General features: G+C 39.0%; 1 protein-coding gene across 1 annotated transcript in view; it reads right to left on the minus strand.

Annotated features, from left to right (window-relative positions):
- Positions 1-26,886, minus strand: part of LOC118825478 (laminin subunit alpha-3-like) — a 140,899-nt gene that overhangs the window by 16,060 nt on the left and 97,953 nt on the right. The window contains 30 exon segments of the mRNA XM_036596091.1: positions 619-748; positions 905-1,042; positions 1,659-1,789; positions 2,196-2,336; positions 2,582-2,699; positions 4,006-4,151; positions 6,046-6,150; positions 6,511-6,652; positions 6,888-7,021; positions 7,194-7,356; positions 8,425-8,573; positions 9,636-9,728; positions 9,730-9,846; positions 10,043-10,194; positions 10,371-10,541; positions 10,893-11,009; positions 11,207-11,306; positions 11,631-11,772; positions 12,205-12,359; positions 12,625-12,741; positions 12,943-13,139; positions 13,447-13,614; positions 13,898-14,009; positions 14,146-14,256; positions 15,532-15,683; positions 15,773-15,826; positions 16,915-17,009; positions 17,335-17,415; positions 18,283-18,401; positions 20,012-20,113. Of these exon segments, the coding sequence (XP_036451984.1) occupies positions 619-748; positions 905-1,042; positions 1,659-1,789; positions 2,196-2,336; positions 2,582-2,699; positions 4,006-4,151; positions 6,046-6,150; positions 6,511-6,652; positions 6,888-7,021; positions 7,194-7,356; positions 8,425-8,573; positions 9,636-9,728; positions 9,730-9,846; positions 10,043-10,194; positions 10,371-10,541; positions 10,893-11,009; positions 11,207-11,306; positions 11,631-11,772; positions 12,205-12,359; positions 12,625-12,741; positions 12,943-13,139; positions 13,447-13,614; positions 13,898-14,009; positions 14,146-14,256; positions 15,532-15,683; positions 15,773-15,826; positions 16,915-17,009; positions 17,335-17,415; positions 18,283-18,401; positions 20,012-20,113 (3,852 nt within the window).

Consider the following 26,886-nt stretch of genomic DNA (forward strand, 5'->3'; position numbering starts at 1 on the left):
TATGTGTAAACCCGTACTATATATTTGATCCTCTATTATGTGTAAACCCATATTATATCTGTTTCTGTATTATGTGTAAACCTGCATTATATCTGAATCTAGATTATGTGTAAACCTGTACTATGTCTGAATCTGGATTATGTACAAACCTGTACTATGTCTGAATCTGGATAATGTGTAAACCTGTATTATACGTCTGATCCTGTATTATGTGTAAACCTGTATTATGTCTGAGTCTAGATTACATGTTAAACCTGTACTATGTCTGAATCTGGATTACTTTTAAAAATGTATTACGTCTGAATATGAATTATGTGTGAACCTGTATTATAACTGATCCTGTATTCTGTGTTAAGCTGTATTATCTCATCCTGTATTATGTCTAAATCTAGATTACGTGTAAACCTGTATTATGTTTGAATTTGACTAATGTGTAAACCTGTATCATATCTGATTTGTATTCTGTGCAAATCTCTTTTGTATCCAGTCTTGTATTATATTTGAACCCATCTTATATGTAAACCTGTATAAAATCATGATATAATATGTGTCCGTGTAAAGCATAGTTGCCTTTTCTAGAACCCCACAGAGAATGGATTAAAATGGGCAGATGTTTACCTGATTGAGTGTCTGATTGCGGCCGGCCAGCATGTTCTCCGGCGGCCGCGCGGCACTGCACACATCCAGGAGCACGTCTCCATATGGGGTAAATGTACTCAAGTCTTCTGCTTTGTATTCAACATCAGGCCTGCAAAGATACAAATTTCTTTCTTCAATAAAGTATCAATAAGGTTCAATCTAACAGTAACAATAAGAAAGGAAACCACAGCAGTTCAGGACACAAATCATTGAGAATAATCACTGCTGACTGCAGGTAGGCAAGAAAATTCATGTGATTGGTAACCTTCTCATGTAGAGATTGGACAAGCAACCCGTGAAGGTGCCCTTGCCCAAAATGATGTCATTAGATTTGAAGCTGAGTGCAGGGAGTGAGACTGTGGTCTTCTCTCCTTCATCATCTTCATCAACTCGAAACTCGATGCTACAACACAAGAGACAGCAAGATGAATTTGCACTCATCAGATATCAAACTGTGTCCAATGAAGAAAAAAAAAACAGTGTTTTAAAACTGTTAAACAATAAACAGTGTTTATTGATAAAGAACTGAAGGCATGTCATTCCATAACTGGCCTGGGCCTAATCTTATTGCTTCTATATATAGGTACAGGATGTGTTTCCCTACACACTTTCCACATTCCTCACTATTCCCAGTAATTAGAAGAACCTTAACTGAAGCTAACATGGTCAGAACACAGTCTATCAATCAGTAGGTAAATAACCTTTTTAAAGCACAAATTTTTGGTCAATACTTTGAAACATGCATTCACAATTCGTGCAATAACCAGCAGGGGTGATGTTGTTGAACTATTTTTTTTTTTGCTTATGGTTGTACGAGGCCATTATGGACCTGAATATGAATGCACTGTGCATTGGGGAAGACTAAATAGGGTCATTGCACCATGTGTTGTTCAAAAGCACATATTTAAAAAAAACAAAAAAAACACCAATGTCATTACACAGCAATCTGAAAACTATAAAATATGTTTTGAATATTTTGTTCAGTGAGACAGATCACATTTTAGAAATTGGACACTTACTTTTGCCCTTTTTTGACAACAGTCAGATGATGCCATTCTCCATCTTGGTATTGTTTTTTGGATTTCCACACACTGTTTCGGAAAGTCAGCATCACATGACCATCAACCATATCCAGCTGAAGCTCGTTGGCCTACATAAGCGTTTAAAAAGAATGACATTCAGCCTTATAATCACAATAATAACAACGGCATTAATAATAACAATGTATATAATAGTAAAAACTATAATATAAACAAATATTATTGTTCCCAGCAAGTAGTAGTCAGTTGTAGTTGTCATGGGTTTGAGAAGTATTACAACTAGGACAATCATATCTATCAGTAAACCAATGCCTAACTAAAATGAAATTAAAATGTAATTTTTGATTGTATCTGCCAAAATCATGAGTACCTAGAACTGGTATCGGTATCGCCCGCAAAACTATAGTTTGATATGGGTCGTCCTGGATATGTATGCATATGAATATGTATTTGTGTATGAGTTTGTGCATGTGTACTGCAGACAGAGACTGAGAGCTGCTTGAAAAAGAAACTAACATCCTGTTTGTTCTGCAGCAGAAGGCCTTTTTTCTCTGTGCTTCTGAAGCCGATGGACAGGACCACATCGTTAGACAGATCAAAGCCTGCGGGTGGGGTTTCCAAGGAACTGCCCGCACTGAACTCTGCCTTCCGAGTGTTCTGCAAAACACCACCACGGTGAAAACCCAAAAATGCACAGGTTACCTCCACCTGTTCTACCACAACAGTAAAGTTCCTGTTCGTAAGAGCTACACATATATACATGGTCAAAATGTTTTATTTTGGTAAAGACATATCAAAGAATCGGATGCTAGATTCACAAAAAGCTAATATTTTGGCATAAAGAATAAATTATCTTCTATAGACATATTTAAGAAGACTTTTTGTAACTTTCTTCCCCTCACCAGCAATTCTGGGTTACAGCCTCGCCCGACGCCCACTCGCTCAAGAACATTTGGAGTTCTGCCACCGGCACTCAAGCCGTATACACAGCCCTTCAGAGGCAGCACTGTGATGTTGTCTCTGTGAGGGGATTCAAGTATACCAACGCCAAGTTAGTAACACAAAACTGGAATGAGTTTTGCCAGCAAATGGACAAGATACAATTAATCTTAAGCATATTTGAACCTTTTTTATTTCTTCTTTTAGAAAATAGTCTCGCTTTAGGACAGCGGTCAGCAACACTGGTCCTGGAGATCTACCTTTCTACAGAGTCTAGTTCCAAACACAATCTGCCACACCTGCTCCAGCTAATTAACTTCTTCAGAGCTTCCTGATTGGCTGGATTAGAAGCATCAGTGTTATACTCTTAAAAAAAGATGGTTCTTCAAGGGTTCTTTTGGAAAGTAAATGGTTCTACATAGAAGCATATACACTCAAAGAACCCCATTGCATGATTTAAAGGTTCTCTGCATGGTGAAAGCATTCTTCAGATTGATGGAGAACGTACAGTAGATGGTTCTATATAGAACCTTTTTGAAAAGGGTTCTATATAGCACCAAAAAGGGTTCTGCAAGTGTCAAGCATGTTACAATAGAAGAACCCTTTTTGGTGCTATACAGAACCATCTACAGCACATTCTCCATCAGTCTGGAGAACACTTGCACAATGCAAAGAACCCTTTAATCATGCAAAGGGTTCTTTGAGTGTTTCTGAGTGTTCAAAGGAAATGGTTCTATATGGAACCATTTTCTTTGCTAAAGAACCCTTGAAGAACCACCTTTTTTAAGTGTGTAGGTAAGAGTGAGGGTTGCATGTTAGATGCAGGTTGGAACTTAACTCTGCAGGAAAGACGATCTCCAAAGGGGAGCTGGTGACCACTGCTCTAGGGCAAGTACTTTATTATCATATTAAATAAATATCATATATAAATATCTGTCTAAATAAATAATAAGTTCAACAGCATTGTTTATCACAGATTTGTGTTATATGCTTTATCATACATAGACTGTATGTCGGGACACCACTTCTGGTCAATTTACCTATTTTAAGGTGCACTTAATGCAGATGTAGACATTCATTTGTACACACAGCAGTATACTGTCCACAGAAAAGCACTGACCAATAGAATGGGACATTTTGGAGAAGCCAATGACAAGCATTAGTTAAAGGGGTATAAAGCTGGCTAACATTGGGCTGTGGAGCAGTGGAACTGTGTTTGTTTTTGGGGATGAGTTGGAGTGGCGTTTGTGATTCAGAGCTAATCATCATCAGTACCTTACCTCACAAATGCTCTTGTGGCTGAATCTAATCAAATCCTGGAAGAGCAGGAGTCTACAAACCTTTGGACATGTAATGCAGGATAGAAATAATAAAAAAAAATACACACCTCTCTCTTAGATCCTTAGGAAGGCCTCCAATGTAGTAGCTGTCAAATGTTTGTGGAGTGTATGGAAAAACCAAGACCTCCGCTGTATTCATACGGACCCTTATTCTTCCCTCGGAACTTTGGAAAATGACCTTCAGGTCCCCATTCTAAAGAAATGAAAAAAACAAAGAACAACAGTTTACAAACAGCAGATTTGGAACTAAACCCAGAACACTGACTGTACAGAATAACTCAAAAGTTTTAATTGCTTAACACACAACTTCTTTTCCTTTGGTGAGAGAAGAAGTGGAGCTCAGTAAAAGTGTCAGCCTGAGCAACCTGACGATATCAACGCCACAGTGTTTGCAATCTTGACCTCTGATGTTATTTTTCCATCATGACACTGAGTGTGTTTACATGCACTCAATAATCCGATCATAATCGGATTTCTGCAGTTATCCGATTATTCAAAGGGTCTTGTAAACACCATACTCCGATCTAGATATCCAATTAAGAAATCCGATAAAGAGAGCTGGAGTTTAGCTCAGTAATCAGATTTCTCAGTGCATGTAAATTCTTACTCTGATTTCTTTAGAATTTCTCAGCCTGTGAATGTGCAGAACAGACTGCTGTACTGGAAATAAACAGGCAGCGTTACCGCGAGATGCAGCAAAACACTTTTGGAGCGACGCTGAAACCAACTACATGCTTGACGAAATGAAGGATTTGAATATTCTTCATCTTATAGATGATGTATGTTCATATTTTCAGGTAAAGTGGTTCGACGTTTAAAGTCACGGTATGCAGTTTGAGTTTTACATTTTTTTTTTACAGGTTTACGTCGTCTTCTGTGAGTTTATTGGCCGGTTGCAAAGCAGAAATCCGATTACTGATTGACTCAGGTAGACCCGGAATTTTCACAACAGTTAGCAGGCATCAGAGGAATCAATGCCACCATGTGAACAAATCATAAATACAAATTTATAAAGGGGGCAAATAGTTTTTTTGTTTTTGAGCTTGTTTTGGAAATAAACAATAATATTGTGCACCAGGATATTAATACAGAAAACTGAGCACTGCTTTATGACACATTTGATTAATATAATAACTGTCCGTTGACTCTGTAAGCTGATGATCTGTAAAATTCGGGTCAGACTTTTTACATCTCTTTCATGAACACACTGCATTCTAGTGCTGAAAGACTACTTGTTTTTATATTGAAATAGCAAATTAGAAGAGTGCAAATTTGTTCACAAATTGATATTGACATCTTACATTATCCATTGCTGTCTTAAGTTTTAAGAGGAAAAATGTAACCCAATAAAGCAATGCTCATGAATGGTCTGGACCTGCACTGCACTGGCAAAAAAACAGCTGGAGTTCAATTTATAGAAAACACTTACTTTTAAATTGCAATCACAATATTGGTCAGAAAAAATGCTATTAAATGCTATTAAACAGTTTCTCCAAACTGTCCAACCCTACTCTATTGCATCACTTGCTTGCTGGTAGATGGATGAATTTTGGGTAATGTAGCCTTTTAGACCAACACAGAACAATGCTGAGTTTGAAAGGCTCATCCTGTTTACACCACCTGTTAAAATACACTTTAGTCTTGTTTTTTTTTCCTTTCTACTCCACATGTACTGGTCTTAAACCGTTTCAAATGTCTTTCTTTATCCAAAGAAGTGCCCTATACTCTTCAAGACCTAAAGTAGATTTCACAGAATCAGGGATTATAACATGGATTTATCTGGTCTAGATATTTCTTGTTGAGCAATTTTATGACCCATGTTATCTTGCAGTACTGCCAAAGGTTTTTTGTATATGGATTACAGGAAAAACACACCACCCCTTCCATAAGCTTCCACTTTTTTAAGTGAAAAAAAAATCCATTTTTGCATTGAAATGTAGATAAAATCATTAACATTAAGGTAATAATGACTGACAACTCATTAGCTAACCAATGATGCATCTAACATGAAAACGTACCATCATGTGTCTTTAAGACAAATGTCAGCAGTACAAGAGCAGAAAAAGATGCTGAACACAATGTCTCACCAGATCGTGTCTGCTGGTACTTATCACTTCTTTCAGGACCCTAGCACCATCTCTGCCACGCATCACCATATGACCTTTCTCGAGAGTAAGACAGTAAAAGGAGCTCTGCAGGAGAGTAAAATGAGGTGGACTAGTTAGTGAAATGCAGGAAAAAAACGGTGAAATTAAAAGAAAAGTTAATACACTCTTTATAATTGAATACTTATTTAGTCCAGCCCTTAATGACTGCCAGAAAATCCACATTTCTGGTCTATTCAAGTTAAATAAACACCTCAGCTGCTTAAACTGAAACTGGATCAGAACACATTGTTTTTTAGTGAGCAGATCTATCTGATATCTTTCTTATTTCAGAGAGCAAAGGGAAATTTAGCTTTTCATGACATGGCTGCCTTAAAATGGAAATAAATGGAATTACATAAAAAGGACATATGATATAACTGTACGATATATTGAGTAAAAGCAGACCTCGTTTGTAATATACAGCAAGACAGCGTTGTCAGCTTTGGATTCCATCTTCTGAGAGATGATCAGTACTGGGGGCATCTTGTCGAGCTGGACTTTAGCATAACCTGAGCCTTCAAAGTAGTCATTTCTGGGTGGAACGTATCTAGGAAGGTCAAAAACATCGGAAGAGCACATAAATCAATCATACATTTATAAATAAGTGAACCCAGTCACACAAGTAAGGTCCTGCAGTTCTGAATTACCAGTAGGCCACTTACTTGGCTAAAAACAGGGGGCTCTTTTCTAATCCCAAACAAACGGCTATAAACATGAACTATGGATGCAAAACTGCAACGTTTCATGTGATTATTAGAGCATAAACGGCATTGTGGCCTTACCTCTTACACGGCTGTCGATCGCTGATGTTCTGAGGTGTCAGTGACTTAAAGTTGTACAGACTGATGAATTTCTCATTCAATGTAGCAAACTCGATGCAGCCCTGATATTTGGGATAATTAAGAGGAGCTGGAGGCTAAAAATGGGGAAATAAGTGAAAACAATGTCTTGTCATTTGTCCTATTTTAAAAAAACGGCAACATATTTTATCATGAATCCTAATTAAGCCCAAGGCTACATTGAAATTTTGTCCTGGACAGGGTTTAGTCCGTGACTGAGTAACTGGCCCACAGAGAGTAAAGACTTACAGTGAAGTCATCTGGATAACCACCAACATAAAAGACCACTTCGTTGGGGTCGAGGTTCAGCAGGTTTTGAAGGGGGTCTCCTCGGCGGGTATAAGTTACTGGATCGGGAGGATTAGTCGATGTGAACACTTTTGTGAGTTTGACCTCAACATCTTCGTAAATTCTAAAGACATAAAAAGCAGGTACAGTAAGTACTCCAAAATGGTGACTTTACTTTTAATGTAAGTCAATGGAACCAGACTTTTTTCCAAGTAATAGTTTCCAAGTAGTAGTTTCTTTTGGTCCATTCATCATGACATTTACACACAATGTGAAGGCCATCAGGCATTCTCAAATTATGTGATAAAAAAAACTGAAAAACTGACAAAACTTGTCAAAAAACTTCAGACAACAGCCATATATATATATATATATATATATATATATATATATATATATATATATATATATATATATATATATATATATATATATAAACATCTCACCTCTCACTGAGAACATAAAATGGCTTTGTCTGTCTGCGTGCCTGTGTACTGGTACTATCTGTCCGATGGGAAACGGCTGTTTATCGAGCTAAATTCTATCAGAAGGCAGTAGCCTCTCCATAGGTAAGTCTTTCAGTGTGAGATATAAGACTAGCAGTTAAAACAGAAAAAATTCAAGCTATCCCGTTTTAAGAAGTTATTCCAGAATTTTGAAATCGTGGGAGGTAAGTTTGGCACTTTATCTAACCGATATTTGTTTTTGTCATTGGCACATGAAGCTAAACATTCTGTGACTGCTTGCTTCACATGTCAGTCAAAAGGCCTGTTCCTATTAAAGACAGCAGTTCGCAAAACCTACCTGGTCTGGCTTATGAGCCTGAATTTCAGCAGTTTTACACAGCTGGCAGTGGAACTGGCTTCATTCTATGCAATATTACTACACAAATAAAGGACTCTGGGCTTTGTTTTTTTCTGTCCTCCTGTCTATTCACTGCTATATTTCAGGCACTGTCCTGAACTACGTTCCCACAGTGCCAACTTGTGAATTTATTAGTCTAAACTACCCAAACAGTCTATGCAACCATATGCACATATTGACTTGATGTAGCTCACATTTAAAAAAAAAAAAAAAGCACTAGGTAAGCAACTGCTTATCAATATGATTTTCCAAGAAGTCCAATTAGTGTTATTAGTTCTGTCATTATAAACAAAAAACTGATTCTTGCTGCAAAGTTGTGTAGCCCAACCTGTGGATATCCACTCTGTCGAAGTAGGACGGCTCCTTGTCCGACAGTGTGATGGAACCTGTCTCCAGCTCATAAGACCTTCCGTTCAGCTTGTAAATGAAATAGAGGACGTTGTTTCTCAGAGCCATGCCAAGGTAGTTCTTTGATGCCTGGGGGACAATGCAGTAATATCATTTAAAACACTGATCAAGTCATTAGACTCTGTGGTTCTGTATATCACTAAAAGGAGTGATGCATGCTTATAGAAAACTGTTTCTTCATCCACGTTTAGATGAAAAGGTAGAGATCTAGATGTAAATGAAAAAACAAACCATTTTCAATAAACATGCATTTCTCCCTACAGTGATACACAGGACTGCAGTGTATCCAGTTCTCAGAGCATGATTAGAATGCAGTTTACGTTGTCTCATAACTACACACACACGTAATGTAACAATGCCTACATTCATGTTACAGATTTGAAAAGTCACAAACTTGCTTTTTGCCTGAATGTGGCAAAGATTTTTTTTTCAGAGTGATGTAAACACAAAAACATTGACATTTTCCATCATTCAGTGTTACCATGGCAGCAGCGCTGAACAGACAATAAAACCTGTAAACAGTGGAAAAGCAACACATCTCACCTTTTTCACCTTCGTCTCGCTCTAATAATGAACAGCTGAGAGCTGATCAGAGTTAATTATCTAAGCAGCGAAGGCTCGTTCTGACCGTTTGCTGATGATGCTGATGATTCATTCACGTGATGTCACTGAGAAGGATGTGCGCATGTGGGTAATTTCAGGACACCAGTTTGTTCACATTAATGACAGATTTGAATCACTTACCTAAACGGGTGTGAACCATCGTGTCAGAGAGATCGGATTTGAGTAAAAAATCTGATTTCAGCAATAAGGCTTGCAATGTGAACATAGCTAAAATATAGTGTGACCTGTTTTTTTTTAGCTTTAAATCACACTTCACTTTACTGTGCTCACATTGTAGCCATCATTCAGTGTCAGCAGCAGCTTTAACCTATAACAACTTACAATAATAAAATGCCAGTGGTATGTTTGCACTAATGACCGATATAAGTGACTAACAAACACAGCCTATAATGTGAAAATACCAAATTCACGTTATAGCCTGTTCATGTTTGACAACTATCAACTCAGTGCAGCATATGTGCAAAGCACGCCGTGAAAAAGCAAAATCATTATCAGAACAACACTCACATCTTTGTTTCCAAGGTAGAGCACAAACAAATTGCCAGTGTCTGCGGTGACCTGGCGACGTCTGCGTCTGCGTCCTAAATCCCCTCGGGGGTTGTGAAATGGGCCGCTGAAGGAGGAGGCTAAGAGCTGCGTATGCTCGCAGGTCATCAAGGTCCTTCGGGGGACGCAGTTCCACATAACCATCACCATTGAACTTCATGGGCACAGCAATCTGTCAAAAATCCAGCACAGAGTTAGAGCGAGAGCTGGGCAAAGACGGCAAATAAGCACAACAAGTTTCCACGTCTGCACGCACCATATCGTTAAACAATGTAAAAGTATGATAAATCAATAAAAAAATAAAGAATTATAAAAAAGGCATGTAAAGTGCACCTACTGTGCTGCTTGGCTTTGTGAAATGGTCTTACCCTGTTGGCGGCGGCTCGAGCTTGATCAATCAGGTCCTTAATGCGGTTGATGTTGTTGGATATGTTGTTGTTGGGGTCAATCTGAGAACTCAGTCTCTCCACCTGAGCAATTTTATCCAGCAAGGAAGGGATGGAGCTGCTCAGGTTTTTCACTGTGTGTAGGGGGGGGGATAAGGCAGATTTGGTGAGGGGTCAGAGCTAATGACCAAACTTCATTACTTATAGATTTGTTATAGCATACTATAGCTTAATACCAATAGATTTTGTAAAAGCAGACCCATTATTTACCACAGGTGCAAATAAACGTTGCAAAAACTGGTGCACTCACCTGTCATATCGACGTCATTGAGCATATGGTCAATGTTTGAGCTGGACGGGGTGGCATTGATCTTAGCTACCTCTTTGTTGATGGCCTTCAGCTGGTTCAAGGTGTCGGTAGCTGAGGCATTAGCCGCTTCTGCTGTTTTCTTTGCTGCATCAATCATTCTACCAATGTCATCTGCATAGAGAGAGAGGACAAGGATTAAAAGTGGTGCTTGGAAGGAAATCTTACAAAAATGTCTAAATCCCTAACAAACTAATCCAGACCTTTAAGAGCACGAGGAACAAGCACTGCATTTACATGCGCACCAAGTGTTCAATATTAATCTAAGACTGCTAGCCTGACTGAACTACGACCATGTTAACACACTATTTGTTTGTCATAGTCTTAGTCAACCTAAGCTTAACATGATTAAAAAACATGGTCCAGATTGATACTGGTCTGAGTACTTGAGATGGATTCGGACATGCAAACACTTTTTGTGACATTTTGCAGCATGTCTAGAGTACTATGAGCTGTTTTGCCTACCTCTCTGAATACCCTTCAAACCAGAGTTTATAGCTGCCAGCTCCTTCTCCAATGCATTCTTCTTCTTTTCTGCATCATCCAATCGCTGCTGTTGGTCAGTCAGGTCATCCGTGGCCTCTGATAAACAATCATCATATCCACATCAAACAGTGGATTGAGACATGATGTTTATTATGTACATAAAAACAAATGGAAACACCATAAAATAGTACAGCTGCTTTCAACAAGGTTCACATTTTTTAAACATTCATTTAGATGTAAGCACATTACAGCTTTGTACATAGATTTAAGCATGTAACTGCAGTTCTGCTCACGTTTTAGGTCTTTTGCAGCATTCTTGGCGTCTTTGAGGAGCCTGTTTCCTTCGTCTTTCAGATCTTTTGCTCTGTTGGTTACATCTCCCTGAATAACGTCCTGCATATACAAAACAACACAAAAACAGGAACACTGAGTTTCTATCATATTAATACATTTTCCTGATACCATCAAATGGGAGTCTTGTGGGACAGCTATTCAACCCTCTAAGGTCCCCCATGCCATACAGCCTATGAATTATATAATATATAGAACAAAAAGACAATATTTCTTGACATACAAGGGTTAAACAAAACGGCTGTGGCGTAAACACATTCTAAATCTTTCCATGTCTCCACTAGAAAGAAAAAACTTATTTTGGCCAACTTGATGAAACCACCGGTCTTGATATACTGTGATGCTTTTTCAGCATTGCCCTCTTACATTCAGAGCTTTGTCAGCTGCCTCCTTGGCCTTCTTGGCCGCCTCTTCTGCAGCCTTGACTGCATCTGTGATGCTCTTGTAGGCGTCAATGGCGGCGAGGGCGTCTTGCACATCAGCGCGTCCACTCGAGTTCCTCACTGCCCTGTGGGAAGAAGCATATTTCAGGTTGGTCTGTATTATGTCACGGTGAAGGCACAGAATATGACTAATCCTATTTAGTAGGATTGGGATTAGAAGTCTAGGATGTCATTTTGCTGTATTTAAATATAATAACATGATTACATCAATTGCATTCACAAATATGGCTTTCCTTTCCACAGAACAAAACTGTACTTGAAGAAAACACAAGGATGTACAGATAGACCAGCATGCATGTAAACACACGCCTTTAGATTCCTAAGCATTTCCATGAAAGAGGAAAAATATCAACTGCATCATCTTCTGAAGCCAAAGATGAACACAGAACCTAAACAAACCAGCAGGGAAAAGACCTGCAGTGCAGATGCAAAAATATATGGTATGAATATATGTGGTTCCAGTGGCTACCAGTGTGTGACCGAATGGAACATCTTACTCCTGAAGTTCATTGGCCAGTCTGCTCAGGGTAGCAGCGTGATCTTCTGCTTCTTTCACTAGGCCCTCCTTAGCGGCTGCCTGCGAGATGGTGTTTACTTTGTTCATAAGATCCGTCTTTGCACCATCTAGCTGTGCCGCCAGCTGTTCATACTCCTGTCAGAGCAGAAAAATGAGAATTTACAATTCAATTCAATTCCACATTTCCACCAGAGGGGTCTCTAAATCGCCAAAATTTACATAGTGCAGCTTCAAGACCACAGTTAGGACTGTTCAACAGAAATGTTCATTATCTCCTTTCCTATTGGACAGGCCTGACTTTGAATTTGTTATCTGGCTAGATAAAAGGCTTTTTGAAATAGGTCCATATCTTCTTTTTAAAAGACATACAAAAGGTTCATCTGTTTCCACAAGATTTTACCTTTTTGCTGTCACTCAGCATTTTCAGCAGGTTTTCTGTGTCGTTAAGCTGCCGCTTTGCTAAGGCGATGTCATTAAGAACATTGTCTCTCTCTTTCTCCAAATTCTTAATTTTTTCCTAAAGGGGTGAACACAAAAACAAAACAAGCAAACAAATGGCATTAATGAACTTAATTATTTTGCTTATATTTTTCATTCAGCAGTAAAAAGAGTGCTATAATATATGTGCTTGTGTGTATTTGTGGCTACATTTACATATTTTTTTAAATATTTTCCCCTCTTTCTGGACTGAAGCAGAGATGATGCTCTGTATTCTTACCAGCAGATCATTCAGGGTCTTATCGTTTAGGCTGTTCTGGCCTTCGGCTTTTTTCACTGTGTCACTGGCCTGTTTGAGGGCCTCCTCAAGCTCCTTCAGTTTGGCTTCATAGTCACTCAGGAGTCCCTTGAGCCGATTGGCTGTCTCCTGGTTCTGGTCGTACTGTTTAGTGCAGTTGTTCTTAACATACTCTAGAACTGTCTCACACACACACACACACACACACACACACACACACACACACATTCTCAGTAAAAAAAAAATACTGATGACTTTGTTTTCCATCATGTTTTTGCAATGAAAATGCAAAGGTAAAAGCCTACCAAGAAAAAATAAATTGTTCAAGATAAACTATTCCCAAATGGAGCTAATTATATCGGTAATTATTGTTAATTATTGTTAATTATATTGCAAATGCAATGTGTCTTCCAATATACTGAAGTTAGTGCAATTCATCTGTCCGAATGTGGCAGGTTAGTAAGGTGATTCTGAGGTCAAGCATACGTTTCTGTGCTTCATCCAGCTCTTTCACAGCTGCGTCTTTCTGGGGTTTAAGGCTCCGCTCCTGCATCTCCTTCACCATGCGCTCAGCTTCTGCCATGAGTCCAGCCACATCTCCGGAGGGCAGAGTCCCATTTCCCCGTTCTGCATCCTTCAACTGCTGCAGGAGCTCTGACAGACAAAGAAGACATCATTAATACCATGATAGTTTTATACAGTGAATGTCAATATACTGAACAGTGAACATCAATTCATGAAACTTTTTATACACTGAACGTTTACATACTGTCCAACACTGAGTGACATGGTAGTTGAGAATTAAGCAGAGTAAATTCACTGCTTATTTTTTAATATGACATAATTTACGTGTGAATATGAAAAGGAATTATATATCCAGTGACGATAGTTTGAACAAAACGAGGCTCATAAAAACATACATAAAGCACATTCTTACCTAGGATTTTCTTGAGCAGGTCCAGGGTCTGACTTTCGAGATCTTTAGCTCTTTGGTGTGTCTTTTCTATATTAGCAGCAGCAGTCTGGGCATCATCTGACCTCTTCTGAGCCTGGACACGTTCACATATGAACAAACACATATACACACTTAGTTTTAATGATCTCAGCATTTCATTTGAGCTTTTTCAGAGCTTCACTGCTCTATGTTAGTAAAAAGTGTCTTGTGGAGCCAAGCCTACACAGTACCTTCAGTAACAGCAGTTTGATATCTTCACTCAGACTGAGCATGTCCTGCTCCAGTCCAGCCACTTTAGGACTCAGCCTGTCCACTGCAGCACTGTAATCAGTCACCACATTCTGAGAAATAAAAAAATGCAGTTCAGTTGCACAAAGTACATGGATTTTTTTGTTGTTTCTAGTGAATATTCCAAGCAAAAGAATAGTCCAGCATCTTGCCATATCTTTAGCACAGGATCACTGGCCACAGAGAATAATGCTGATACATTGCCCTGCACTAGGTAAACTCCTTAACACGCAACACACTGAAAACAGAAGCCATTTTGCAGGTGATGAAGCCACCTCCCATTAGCTTCTGTTACAAGTGTGTTTTCTGGTTTATGTTTCTTTCCACATACAGAGACACGTGTCAGCATTACTGTCTGTGACTGACTGTATGCTACCAATGTGTTAGAAAGAGATCAGGGACTGCATTACAGCAACACCCTATCTTTTTGTCTTAAGATCTGACAGGTCAAGATGAGATTTTTCACAAATTCATATTACAGAAGCAAATCTGATCTTAATTTCTGAATCTTATCTTACAGCATCTTTTCTTATCTCAAGTTAAGAAATCTTAACTTACTCTATCGAAGTCCACAATCAACTGTCATGTCTGTAACCTAGCAACCGACTATATGCGTACAGAATGTGCGATAAACTGAAAGTAAAGAATATTGTGTCTGCGCTTCGTGCTGTTTATCAGAGCGTCGCCGCTCCAGGTTCAGTTTTATTTCCCAAATGCTTTAGCCGAGCACGCTAACGTTATTCCTCCTAATCAACAGACACACGTTCAGCTCTGTCTCCTCATGTTTCACCATCAGTGTAATATTTTATTTAATATTTTTTAGCCCCGTTTTCAGTGTAGATAAATGTAGCGTCATTATGCTGGTTATAGTGATCTATGCTGCCTGTCACTGCACAAAACAATAGAAACAGACGGTTAAAACAGAAGTTAAGACAGCTCTGGGGTTTATCTTAAAGTTAGGACAGAACTGAGGAAATTTTGTCTAGTTAGGATGTTTCTGTAAAACTGTTTTCTTATCTGGAGTTAGAATAAGATTCTGAACTTAAGAACTGTTGTTCTGTAATAGCTTCTGTCCTAAATTCAGTCCTAACTAAAGTTGTCATGGTGACTAAGCAGATAAGATAAGTTTTCAGACTTAAGAAGTTTCTGTAATATGGCCCCAGCTTGATAAACCCTGGAGTATTCCTTTTACCAAAATGGGCTCAGAAAGCAGCATTAGGTCATTGTCTCATGAAGTCTGAGATTGCCTGAGAAAGGCACCTCAAAAAACATGCCACTAAACACAGAAGAGTGTGTCATTATGAGTGTAAGTGGGTGTGGCAGAATACCTTAGTGTCAGCAATGGCCGCCTCCAGCTTCTTCAGACGATCATAAGCAGAGGAGCTAGAATTTAAGGTATCTAGCTGAGCCTTAATCTGACTCAACTCGTCTTCGAGACGATCCAGATCGTTTAGTAAGGTCTGGGCACAGTTATCACACTCTGGGGGGGAGGCAGACATAAAGATCACGCTCATGGAAAGTGCTGAATTCCTTTGTTAACCATAAAAACTACAGAGCCAAAACATCTACCTCGACATTGCTCATCAGTGTTGGTGTCTTTAGGCTCCTGTCCATTATTACAAACTGCAAAAGGAGAATTACATTCAGTAAAACACAGAAAAACTCAATAATATTAAACAAACCATTTATATCCATCATACAACAACAGTGATAAATATCACAAGGAAGTGTTGTATATACTCTTAAAAATTATGGCTCTTTAAGGGTTCTTTAGTAAAGAAAATGGTTCTATATAGAACCATGAACACTCAAAGCACCCTTTGCATGACTAACGGGTTCACTGCATCGTTAAATGGTCCTTCAGATTGATGTAGAATGTGCTGTAGATGGTTCTATACAAAACATTTTTTAAAAAGGTTCTATATAAAGCACACTTTCAATCTGAAGAACCCTTTCACGATGCAAAGAACCCTTTATTCATGCAAAGGGTTCTTTGAGTGTTCATGGTTCTATATAGAACCATTGTCTTTACTAAAGAATCCCTGAAGAACCATCTTTGTATGAGACATTTTTGGGCCTTGAATGTGGTCTTATACACCTTTCTGTGGACTCTGAATATATTAGAAAAAGACACTGGTACCAATTTTAAGGAGCCAAAAAAATTGATTAAAAATAATATTTGTCAATGTAATTTAATATGGTCAAAAATTAAACAAGCTCCAATAGTTTTAGTTACACAGTGCTTCTATTCACTGATAGGACTGTCAGTTAGCAACTGTGAACTGCAAGTTTCTCAAAGTAGAAAGACAAAATTATTTAATAAATAATCTTAGAACTTTCCCAGAGAAACTTACCTATAAAACAGGAAAAGAACAGGAACTGCTGTAATGTATAACTATCAAATCAGAGCCAATTTCAGCTATATTGTCTGTTCCATTTAACCAACGCACCTCACAAATTTACTGTCTTTACACACAACACAAACAACTGTCTGGCTGTTGTTCAAAACAGCAGCAAGTTCCTGAATTCTGATTTTATTATATATCCTTTAAAGATCCATTATCTGAGCTTTATTAATGACATTACTGCCAATGCTGTGGAAATCCCTGGAACTTTCATATCAGCCAAACTATATATAGGTCTGATCCTTGTAACAAACCACTGATAATCATGTAAAGATAAAACAGCTGAAATGCCATAAGGATATTTACCTCCAGTCTTTGGGGAACAGGGGTTTCCATTGCAGTTGCATGGGCGACATCTGCCCCCTAAAATCTCAGGTTCGCCATAGTAACCAGGGGCACACCTGAGGGGAGAGGAGAACTCATTCCAGTCAATCTCATCATTCTGCTGAATCATAAATGGCATGCTACCTACTGCCAGTACACTGTTTCTCAATCCCAGGTCCTGAAGTCCTTCTGCCCTGATCATTAAAACATTTTCCCTGCCCTAATTTTACTGCTTCAACATTAGCTGTTTAAGTAAGCTTAATTAGATGTGTTAAAGAGGGGATGACAGCAAAAATAAGACTGAACATATACACTGACATTAAAGGCATTCATTAACATTTAGTGCAATTCCAGAGATGTGTGATCATGCCAGGGTCATTGTGACACGACAGTGAAACTCACCTCTCGCATCTTTCTCCAGTGTAGCCTGTTTTACACAGACACTGCAGTCTTCCAGCCACTTCACTGCAGCCCACAGCGAAACTGAAGCATAAAACATCAACCGTATGTTTATCATACTGTTAGTGGAGAGGATGCTACAAAAATCTGGACCTTAAAGTGAGAGTTAAGCTGAAAAGTCAGATTCAGACAGTTTTCCTTTGTCCCAGTTGATCAGCTGCATTTTTTTGTGGGGACATTCATTTCTCTTTTTCACTTCACTATAAATGTCCCAACTCATCGTTTATTATTACTCATACAGATACAAGGTGGTGTGGTACTACAACCACCCAATGCCCCTGCCCACCCATTCCACCCCTTTAAGTGAATGGAAAGACAGAGATAGCTGAGAGACAAGGCAGAAGAAGAAGAAGGAAAAAAAAACAACAACATTTTGACAACAGACAAACTGGACAAGACAGGACAGACAAACAAGAACATTTAACAAAACAATAAACAGAGTACTGGTTCTGTCCTTCCAGTTGACCAGCCAAGACATGTCTGGTAGCTTAAGTTCACTTTTTTAGTTTTGCACTGGAGCTATTTGGGTCTCACCAGTTAGTACTGTGTAAACTGCATGCCTAAACATACCTGCCTTTAAATATCCTCACTGGGATTTCTGACTCTGTGACTGTTTTCTATAAAAACAGACAAATCTAAAGCAGGAGTGTTTGGCTGAATGACTATATCTGGTAAAGGGGAAAATTGTGTGAACTTTTCTTTAAACATCTGTTGACCATAACCTACTGCTAGAACACAGGCCGTATGGTTTATATATATTTAATGCAGGGAGCTAAAAGTGATACAGAGAACATATGTCTGATGTTACTTAGCAACAATGCTTAAGGGATGTCCTAAGTACTAAATGGTGTTTGATCACATCAGCCCCACTCAATGACAGCACTGACTCACTTGTTGCTCTCCAGGCGAAGTGGACAAGGACAAATCTTACAGGTCCTCAGAGCGGCGCTGCCGTAGTAACCGTCCTTACACCGCTCGCAGTGGTCTCCAGCGGTGTTGTCTTGGCAGTTCTGTTGAAGCAGAGGTAACATGCCTTTAAAAGAGCAATATTCACCTTCCTTAACATCAGTCAACACTAATGAGATTCAGCTGGTAAAATCCGAGGATAAAGATCCACCCAGGAATTCATGAACCTGATGGATGTACTGGAGCTATTCCAAACTCTTACATTGCAGCCAATAAGCAGTAATACCATAGAAAAACATGACCAAATGACTACAGAGCAGGATTTTTTTTTACTTTTTATTTTTTGAAAGTAAAAGAGTAAACCGTTTATTTTTGGTTACTGAAGTTAAGGTTAGGAAATGTACATACAGGAACTTAAATATGTATAGTGCAAATGGGAAACATTATACTTACATATAAATAAATATGTAAGTATAGATATTACTACATGTATTATACATATGGCAGTATAATACATATAGATACTACCACATCACTGCTGTCGGAACAAAACCTCATATCTTTATATTCGTTGTTTCTCAGTTTTTCTTTTTTTTCCTAAATGTTCTCCCCAATTTAGTTGTATCCAATTCTACATCCACTAGTTAGGACTCCCCCAATCACACGATACCATCAGGGCTAGGAGGGCGAAGGCTAACAGAGGCTTCCTCCGAGTCCTGAGAAGCGCCACCGCATCTTTTCAAACTGCCGCTAACACAAAGTCATTGGACAGCCGAACGCGCTCGGAGGAAAGCACCAACCTCCAGTTCTGTTACGTCAGCTAACAGACGCCTTTGCTGACTAGCATCACGTTGAGTGATGCGGGGAGAGGGGGGGCCATCCTACCCACCTAGAGAGAGCGAGGCCAATTGTGCTCTCTTGGACTCCCGTGCAATGGATGGGTGTAGCATCACCAGGGATCGAACTCACAACCTTCTGATGACAGGGCCAACGATTAGACCTTTACACTGTGTGTAAATCATAATAAATGGACCAAAAGAAACGGCCCAAAATGACTTGGAAAAAATTCTGGTTCCATTGACTTACATTAGAAGTAAATTAGGCTTTTTCCTTCTCCTGTAAAGTTACCATTTTGGAGATTTGAGGTTTTCTTCCGACAACATAAGGCACATAAGTATGACCCCATGTCCTGATGTTGCCAACAAATCCGAGTGTGTGTGTGTCTACATCAGTCATCTCCTGCCCTTCTTCATTTGAACAAAGATCTAGACCTTAGCTGTTCTTACGTAACAGGACACGATCTTATCTTGCCCAGACTTACAGTGAAATCCTTTGAGCGCACAGCACAGTCACATAAACACAGTGACCTAAAGGGTTCTGTGGATTCAGAACCAGACTGCATGTAACTGTCTGCAGTAATGATGACGGTACTGCCTGTATGAGCTATTTGACAGCTTCAGCTTCTTAGGCAAACCTGCACCCATAATTATGTGGGCATTACAGAAGAAAAATAATCAGCTTCATATGTTACTCACTTGGTGTTACTGAAATGGTGGGGTTACCACAAAGCCGCTTTGTACCTGGCAGCTTCTCATACTCACACAGGCCAAAACTGGCTAGACGCTGACGAAAGTACTGTGGCATAATAATCTACTGGTGAGCAAAAGATTGCATTGTGTGTGTGTGTGTGTGTGTGTGTGTGTGCTGTTCTTACCCGACATCTCCCTGTACTCTCCTCGCAGTCGTCTGAAAGGCCATTACAGGCACAGGGCACACAGCGGCCACTCCGGTCTCTATAGAAACCCCGAGCACATCTCTGTGTGAGAGACAGACAGAGAAAGGTTGTTTTATCAAAGCAGTACTGAGACACATATTTTGAACGCAGCAGATGTGAGAAAAAATATTCAAAATCAAATACTAGTCCTCCTTATGACCCACGGCTGTGATCATTTTGGATAAATTATCAAAGTCGCCATCCTGCTTAAGGGGCCAATCAGAATACACTAGACAGACAATTACACTACTAGCCCATAAAAGAACTTGAACACAGAAGCATCACTTTCATTAACTTAAAAAAAGAGCTAGACTTAATAGAGTTATTTTACATTTTACACAAGAGACCAATCAGAACACATTACACAATTATGCTACTAGTACCTAACACACCTTTAACATACAATCCTAACTTTCACAATAATTCTGTCTAAAACTAGACCGAAATCTATTCATCCTACCACAAGAGACCAATCAGAACACATTACACAATTATGCTACTAGTCCATAACAGGAATTCAACATAAAACCATGACTTTTGTTATAATTTAGATAAAACACAGACTTAATCTAATCACCCGACTGCGAGACACTAAATAGAAAACATTAAACAATAAAGCTACTAATGTGTATTAGACCTTTAACTAAAATCAACCATTTCATTAGAATTCAGTCAAAAATGTGACATAATTCAATAATCCATGACTTGAGCCCTTCTATCTTCACGTTACGCAGACTGAACTTCAAATTCTCCAGCTTTGATTTTACCTGGGTCACCTGTCCAGCATCTACTAAAGGAAACTCAATCCTCTGCGTGTCCTCATCGTTTAGAGATGGAAACTGAATCCTCTGTGTCCCCGCATCGTGTAGCGATGGAAACTGAATCCTCTGTCCCTCCCTGTCATCTACAGAGGGGAATGAAACCCTCTGTACTCCAGGCCAGTTATGTCTCGTTGGGTGCTGTGGAGTCCTGTGAAACGGTCGGGGTCCAGCCACACATAACCCCAACAATGCCCAAATTACCAGGGCTCCACTGCTGAGAACGCCCATCCTTACACACCTCGCTGACATTCCAGCTGAAGCTTGTGAACTAAGTGTGTGAGTGTGAAGACAGACGGCTATTTAAGAGCAGAGTGAGCGAGGACACGCCCTGAACACACGCGTATACCTGAGTCAGCTAGAAGAGCACAGGAAATGCACTCACACTCATTGTGTTATGACAGCACAGTGGAAGCGACGCCACACAAACACACATGTACACAGACACTTTAATGTAAGTTAATGTACGATAACAAGACTTCATTTCAATTAATTGTGGACCATTTCTGTTAGTCCAATAGTCACGATAAGTTCAAAATATATAAAACGCAGCTGGCATTTTCAATAATGCCAGAAAATGAACTAAATAAATAAACAAAAACAATGGAATAACAAGGTTCTGATCTGATACACAGTGCTGTGCAAAAGATTAAGGCCTCATAGAAAAATGATTTTTAAAAAGCTGTTTTTCTGTGTTTTCTGAAAGCATCTTAGCACAAGGATAGTTCTCAAATGGTAGAGTGAGCATCACACTGAACACTATAGGAATGAATATATAATAACGGTCAGTAAGTGTTTATTTGCTCAGAGGAAACCCTAATATTAGAATAATTACAAATAACACTAATACAATAAGTAGCAATTTTTTGTATGTCAATGTGTTTAACAATTTCCAGATCTCTACTTGAGGAAGCCCAGTATTATTTTATAGTTATCATCCAACACATTCTTGTTATTTTTTTCTGTATTTATGTTTCCAATATAAGATATTGTTTTTACAGGCAAAACACACTTTTTATCAGATTAATAGTGTTAAGCAATTTGCTTAGGTCCCTAAGACTGTGGCACTGTACTGTACAGAGCAGGTAGAGCACCAACCGCCTCAATTTTGACTGAAATAAAAAGTGACTTTCTGTGTCGGCACAAATTTATCAAAATTATATTTTTATGTAATTTTAACAAAGCTGTCACTTGAGAATGAAATCAGAGAAGAGGCCTGACTCTTTACTGTGAGATTTACTGAGTGATCACAGTGCTAATCGTCTGCAACAGTGACAGCGCAGATTAGTAGATTTGTGATTTGGAAGAAACGTAGTGGGAATAAAACATAGCCAAAAATAATAATGTGGGTTTTAAAGTTGCCACTGATCTAATACCAGGTATCAGTGGAAAATGTTGGAGTGGATCCCAGAGGAAAAATGAAAGAATCTGATTTTAAAAACTAATTTTTAAAGAAGAAAACTTGGATTGGTATCGACAATACTCAGTGTTTTAATATCGGTACCGGAAAAGAAGAACTGATATTGTGCCATCTCTAGTGGGTTAGATTTAGTACATGTTCCTATATAACCAGCATTGCCTATTTTGCAAAGTGGAGTTATTGTTGAATTAACCAGCTTATTACACTAGCTGGCTATCTGATTAATACAGTGCAGTTTCTAGCTAAAGTTAGTTGGCTAGAATAGTTAGTAGCTATTTTTTTTTTTGCCAGGATATTTTAGGATTATTTCTAAGTTTAAATCTTGAAGAAATCTTTATGCTTGATTAATGAAACATTTGAGATGCTGTACTGTGCCTTATTGTGCAGTGAGAAAGCCCAGCTAACTGCTTGGTCTGAGGTGCTCTTCTATGAAAAATAAAGATGAAGGAAACCAAAAACAAATTCCCTGGGATTTCAGTCGTGGGATGTACAGAATCCACCCTGGAAATGTGCAGGGTGTCAAAAATCTTTGAGTATTTTTACTTCACTTCATGGTAAACTTTTATCACATAGAGCCATTTAAGCAGCAGGCATAGGACATTTACACACTACAGACACATACAGAGTGTGTTTACATGCACTTAGTAATTAGATTGTTATCAGATTTCTGCAGTTATCCGATTATTCAAGTGGTCATGAAAACAACATAATCTGAGTTTAGAAATCAGACTAAGTCCTGGATATCTGAATAAGAAATCCGATACAGACAGCTGGATTTTATCTCAGTAATAATTTTTTCAATGCACACCAGCACAAAAGTGACCTCCCACAAACTCTGAACGAATTCTGCACTAGTGGCAACAAAGATGTCAGCCTGATGGAAGCCATTTAAAGAATGGGTGCAGCACATGACAGGGATCATTCAGAATATCAATCAATTTAACAGTCAGTATAGATCGACCATTTAAAAGTAGATGCAGGTATGAAACATGGTTAAAATCCAGTTAGTGCTTAACACTCTGTATTTACTGTGTGACCAAACACAGTGTAAAATCAGACTCAGACAGTGAGAGCATGAGGTACTCACACCTGAATCACACAATCCAAATATACAAGCATATAAGACATGGAACCTAAAGGGTGTGACCGCCACTCCTCATACACACACACACACACACACACACACACACACACACACACACACACACACACACACACACACACAGACACAGGGCAGTGTACAAACTGTCTGATTTTTCTACCGCAAAGATAACACTCCCTTCCCAAAGGTGTCCCGGCACGCCCTGTATGTGTGTGTCAGAATGCGTCTAGATTTATTCATCCCCGCTGGCTATAGACTTCGCACTTCCTCCCAGCTCTCCTTTTCTGGGCAAGTCCTCACACAGAAGCATGTTCAGATACGTGATGGAGCTGCTATAGAAACCATCCCAGGAAAACAACAGCTAGACTCAGACCACAGAGCCAAACTCACTCTAACCCACCATTACCAGTCAAAACAAGAGCAGTTATGACGTATTACTACACATTCGTTTATTATACTGACATCAGATCAGTTTTGTAGTTTCTGTTACCATAGATAGGGTTTGCAGGTTAGTAAGCACAGCTGGTCCTGGGTCACTGTTAATCTACCAGCAATCTCGTGTTTACAGAAATGCAATCCTGACAGGGGAATTCCACTGATTTTTCAATATTTCTGCATGATTTGATCACTGAGGTGTAAAAAGTAATTCAGAGTGGTTTGATGTGAAATGAGTCACAATTGTTCATAGTGGTAGGAACCAGAAGTCTGAAGTGTCCAGTGCCTCTACAAGCTAATTCACAAAAAGTTATAACATAAGACAGTTATAAATAATTATGATATTGCCTCAGACATTGCTTTATGTTAGTTTTTAGATAAAGTTTTGGCCTAAAACATATTTTTAACCCTTGTGTGGTGATGTGTTTGTTACTCAGTGGTCTGGTGGACCCACCACATTATTGTTTTTTAAATCAATACAGCCAAAACAATTTATGTAAAAATACCAGATGTTCAAAATATCACAAGTGGCCAATGTAGGGTTCTCCTTTAGCAGCTGTAGCCAGTCAGCAGCCTGTCCATGTTGTCCACCCTCACACACACACACACACACCTATACACAAACACATACACACACACTAACAGTAGGCCATGTAGAAGAAGAACAGAATGAAGGGACCCAGCCCCTCCACACTTTTATTCCCCGTGGGTTTACCCCAACACCCCATGTGTAATATAAATGTGTAGGGGGTGTTTACAGTGTGAAGTCACTGAAAATGTGTTATTTTATATGTTCTTCACAGAAAATGAGCAAAGGCCAAGAAATCTGAGGTTGAAATAATAATCAATCACATCATTTTCTCTTTTGGTAAACAGTGAAAATGAGTCATGGTGATGAGGTACATACAGGGCATTGTAAAATGTATTATTTCCAATTTTCCACTATTTAATCATTGTCAACATTATATAAAAAGGTCACGACATGTGTAGGTTCACTGGTCATTTGAGATGTACATTAAATCTGAGTTGAACACATTGTGACCCCCGATTTCTATCACTACCACTGTAAAGAAATCTGAGTCATTAGTTTTTACAATAATCCATTTTACAGCAAACCACTCTAAATAACTTTGTTTACATCTTTGAATTAAACAGACATTTTGAAAAATTGCTAGTGTCCCCTTAATTAGTTTCTCTGTGCACCAAGGAGAAATCACAACCACCCAAACAGCAGCTTAAGGCAATCTGATCTGGCAGTAACACCACAATAAGGTAGTTCTGAATTTACTTACATTAAGCTTGAAAAATTTACATACTGTACATTTTATTAAGGTATTCTTATTTAAAGGCATCTGTTATTTTGAGACTTAGACAGCACTCCAATTTAGCTTTGCTTCTGAACAACTAACTAATCCACTGCAGTCTCACATAAATATTAAAATCAGCAGAAGCCTCACACATACATAAACAGCGCTTTAGGTATTTCAGTATTTTTCTCTATTATCTAGTCAAAAGACAGTTAGGTCAATGCTCTTTCCATTTAAATAGGCTTCTCACTCTTCTTTTACAGTATGTGGTCAATCATCTGTGATCCATTGTTGATGAATTCTCCCGGACTCACCTCAGTGCTTGGGTGTGACTAGGCATGTCTAGACAACAACAGAGCAAGAACTATGGAAAGGCTCCTGAAAAACATGTCACTTTAATGCAAAACCTCCATTTGATCTCATTCGGCATAGCACTTTTCTGCCTCTCCTGTCGGATCACTTTCTCCAACAGTCTTAATGTGCCTTGGGCTGCTAGAGCAACCTTGACATATGAGAAAACAGGAGAATGGTCTGTTTCAAAACCAATAACAGTCAATGAAAAGGAAACACTGCTTTCTGATTCATTTAGAAAGGAAGAATCCCATGATTCCATATTTAAAACCATTTTAATACTTCATACTTGTCTTTAAAGTTCATTTTTAGAGCTTTTCTCCTCGCTCAGAGCAATTCAACCAAGTTTTATTAGTCAGTACTCAACTACTGCATAACACTGTGCTGCCTGCCAACAAAACTTAACCCACGGAAAGTCACCGAGGTCCCAATTAGCATGCAAACTCACTGCTATCAGCCTACTCAGGCTGCATTTATATCTCTAAAACAGGACACAGAAATTCAGGAGATCAACATCAATTCCTGGATAAAATTATATTGACCAAGCTGAAATTCATCTTAAACAAGACAACAACAGAGTCACCATCAGCACAAATTCACTTTTTTAAAACAAATGTCATAATTGGGGTCCAGACACGACAAACTCACAGTGAACATCACCAGTCAGGTAAAATCAGTAGTGACTGAAACTGTCACTTGTACTATAAATAGTTATGAGCCAAGGCCAATGACAGAACAAGAGGAAAGTCTAGAGGGGACGAGGCGGGGTCTTCTTTGTCTTTATATATAAAGGAGAAATTGCTACAATGTCAAGTGCCGGGCTCCACTGCGCCACAGACACATGATGGACATGTCGAGCTTAATATTGTGAGACTATGTGATTTGAGGGATCCCTGCAGCTGAAAGATGGTGTTGTGGAAGGGTATGTGCCAATGTCCAGCACAGTTTGGTCATTTCCACAACCACTAAACTTGGCAACAGAGTTGAATCAGTTGTGTTACAGCAGTAAATCACAAAACTGTGCAGGAATCTGGGCCTCCAGGACCAGGTCCGGACCTCCAGCATTTGGTTGTGTAGTATGCACAGCGCTTTGTCAATGAAGCAACTGGGATTTTGGAAGCCATGCAGTGTGCAGTTGATCCACACAGTGAACTGAACCTTGCAACCCTTCTTACTCTGCCCACCTTCTTATAATTCATTGTCATATTTTCTCTTGAATATTTGTTAAAAAGAAATTATTGTATGTGTGATATACTCTCCAGTCTGTCTATTCTGAAGTGAAGACAGTATCTGCGTTCCAAAGCCTAGGCTGCAGCCGAGGTAGTGCGGGTCGTCGGTAGGACTGTCCTACGAAGCCTCCTAATTAGTAGCCTATTGGTCAC

This window comes from Colossoma macropomum, unplaced genomic scaffold, assembly GCF_904425465.1.
Source record: "Colossoma macropomum unplaced genomic scaffold, Colossoma_macropomum, whole genome shotgun sequence".
Lineage (NCBI taxonomy): Eukaryota > Metazoa > Chordata > Actinopteri > Characiformes > Serrasalmidae > Colossoma > Colossoma macropomum.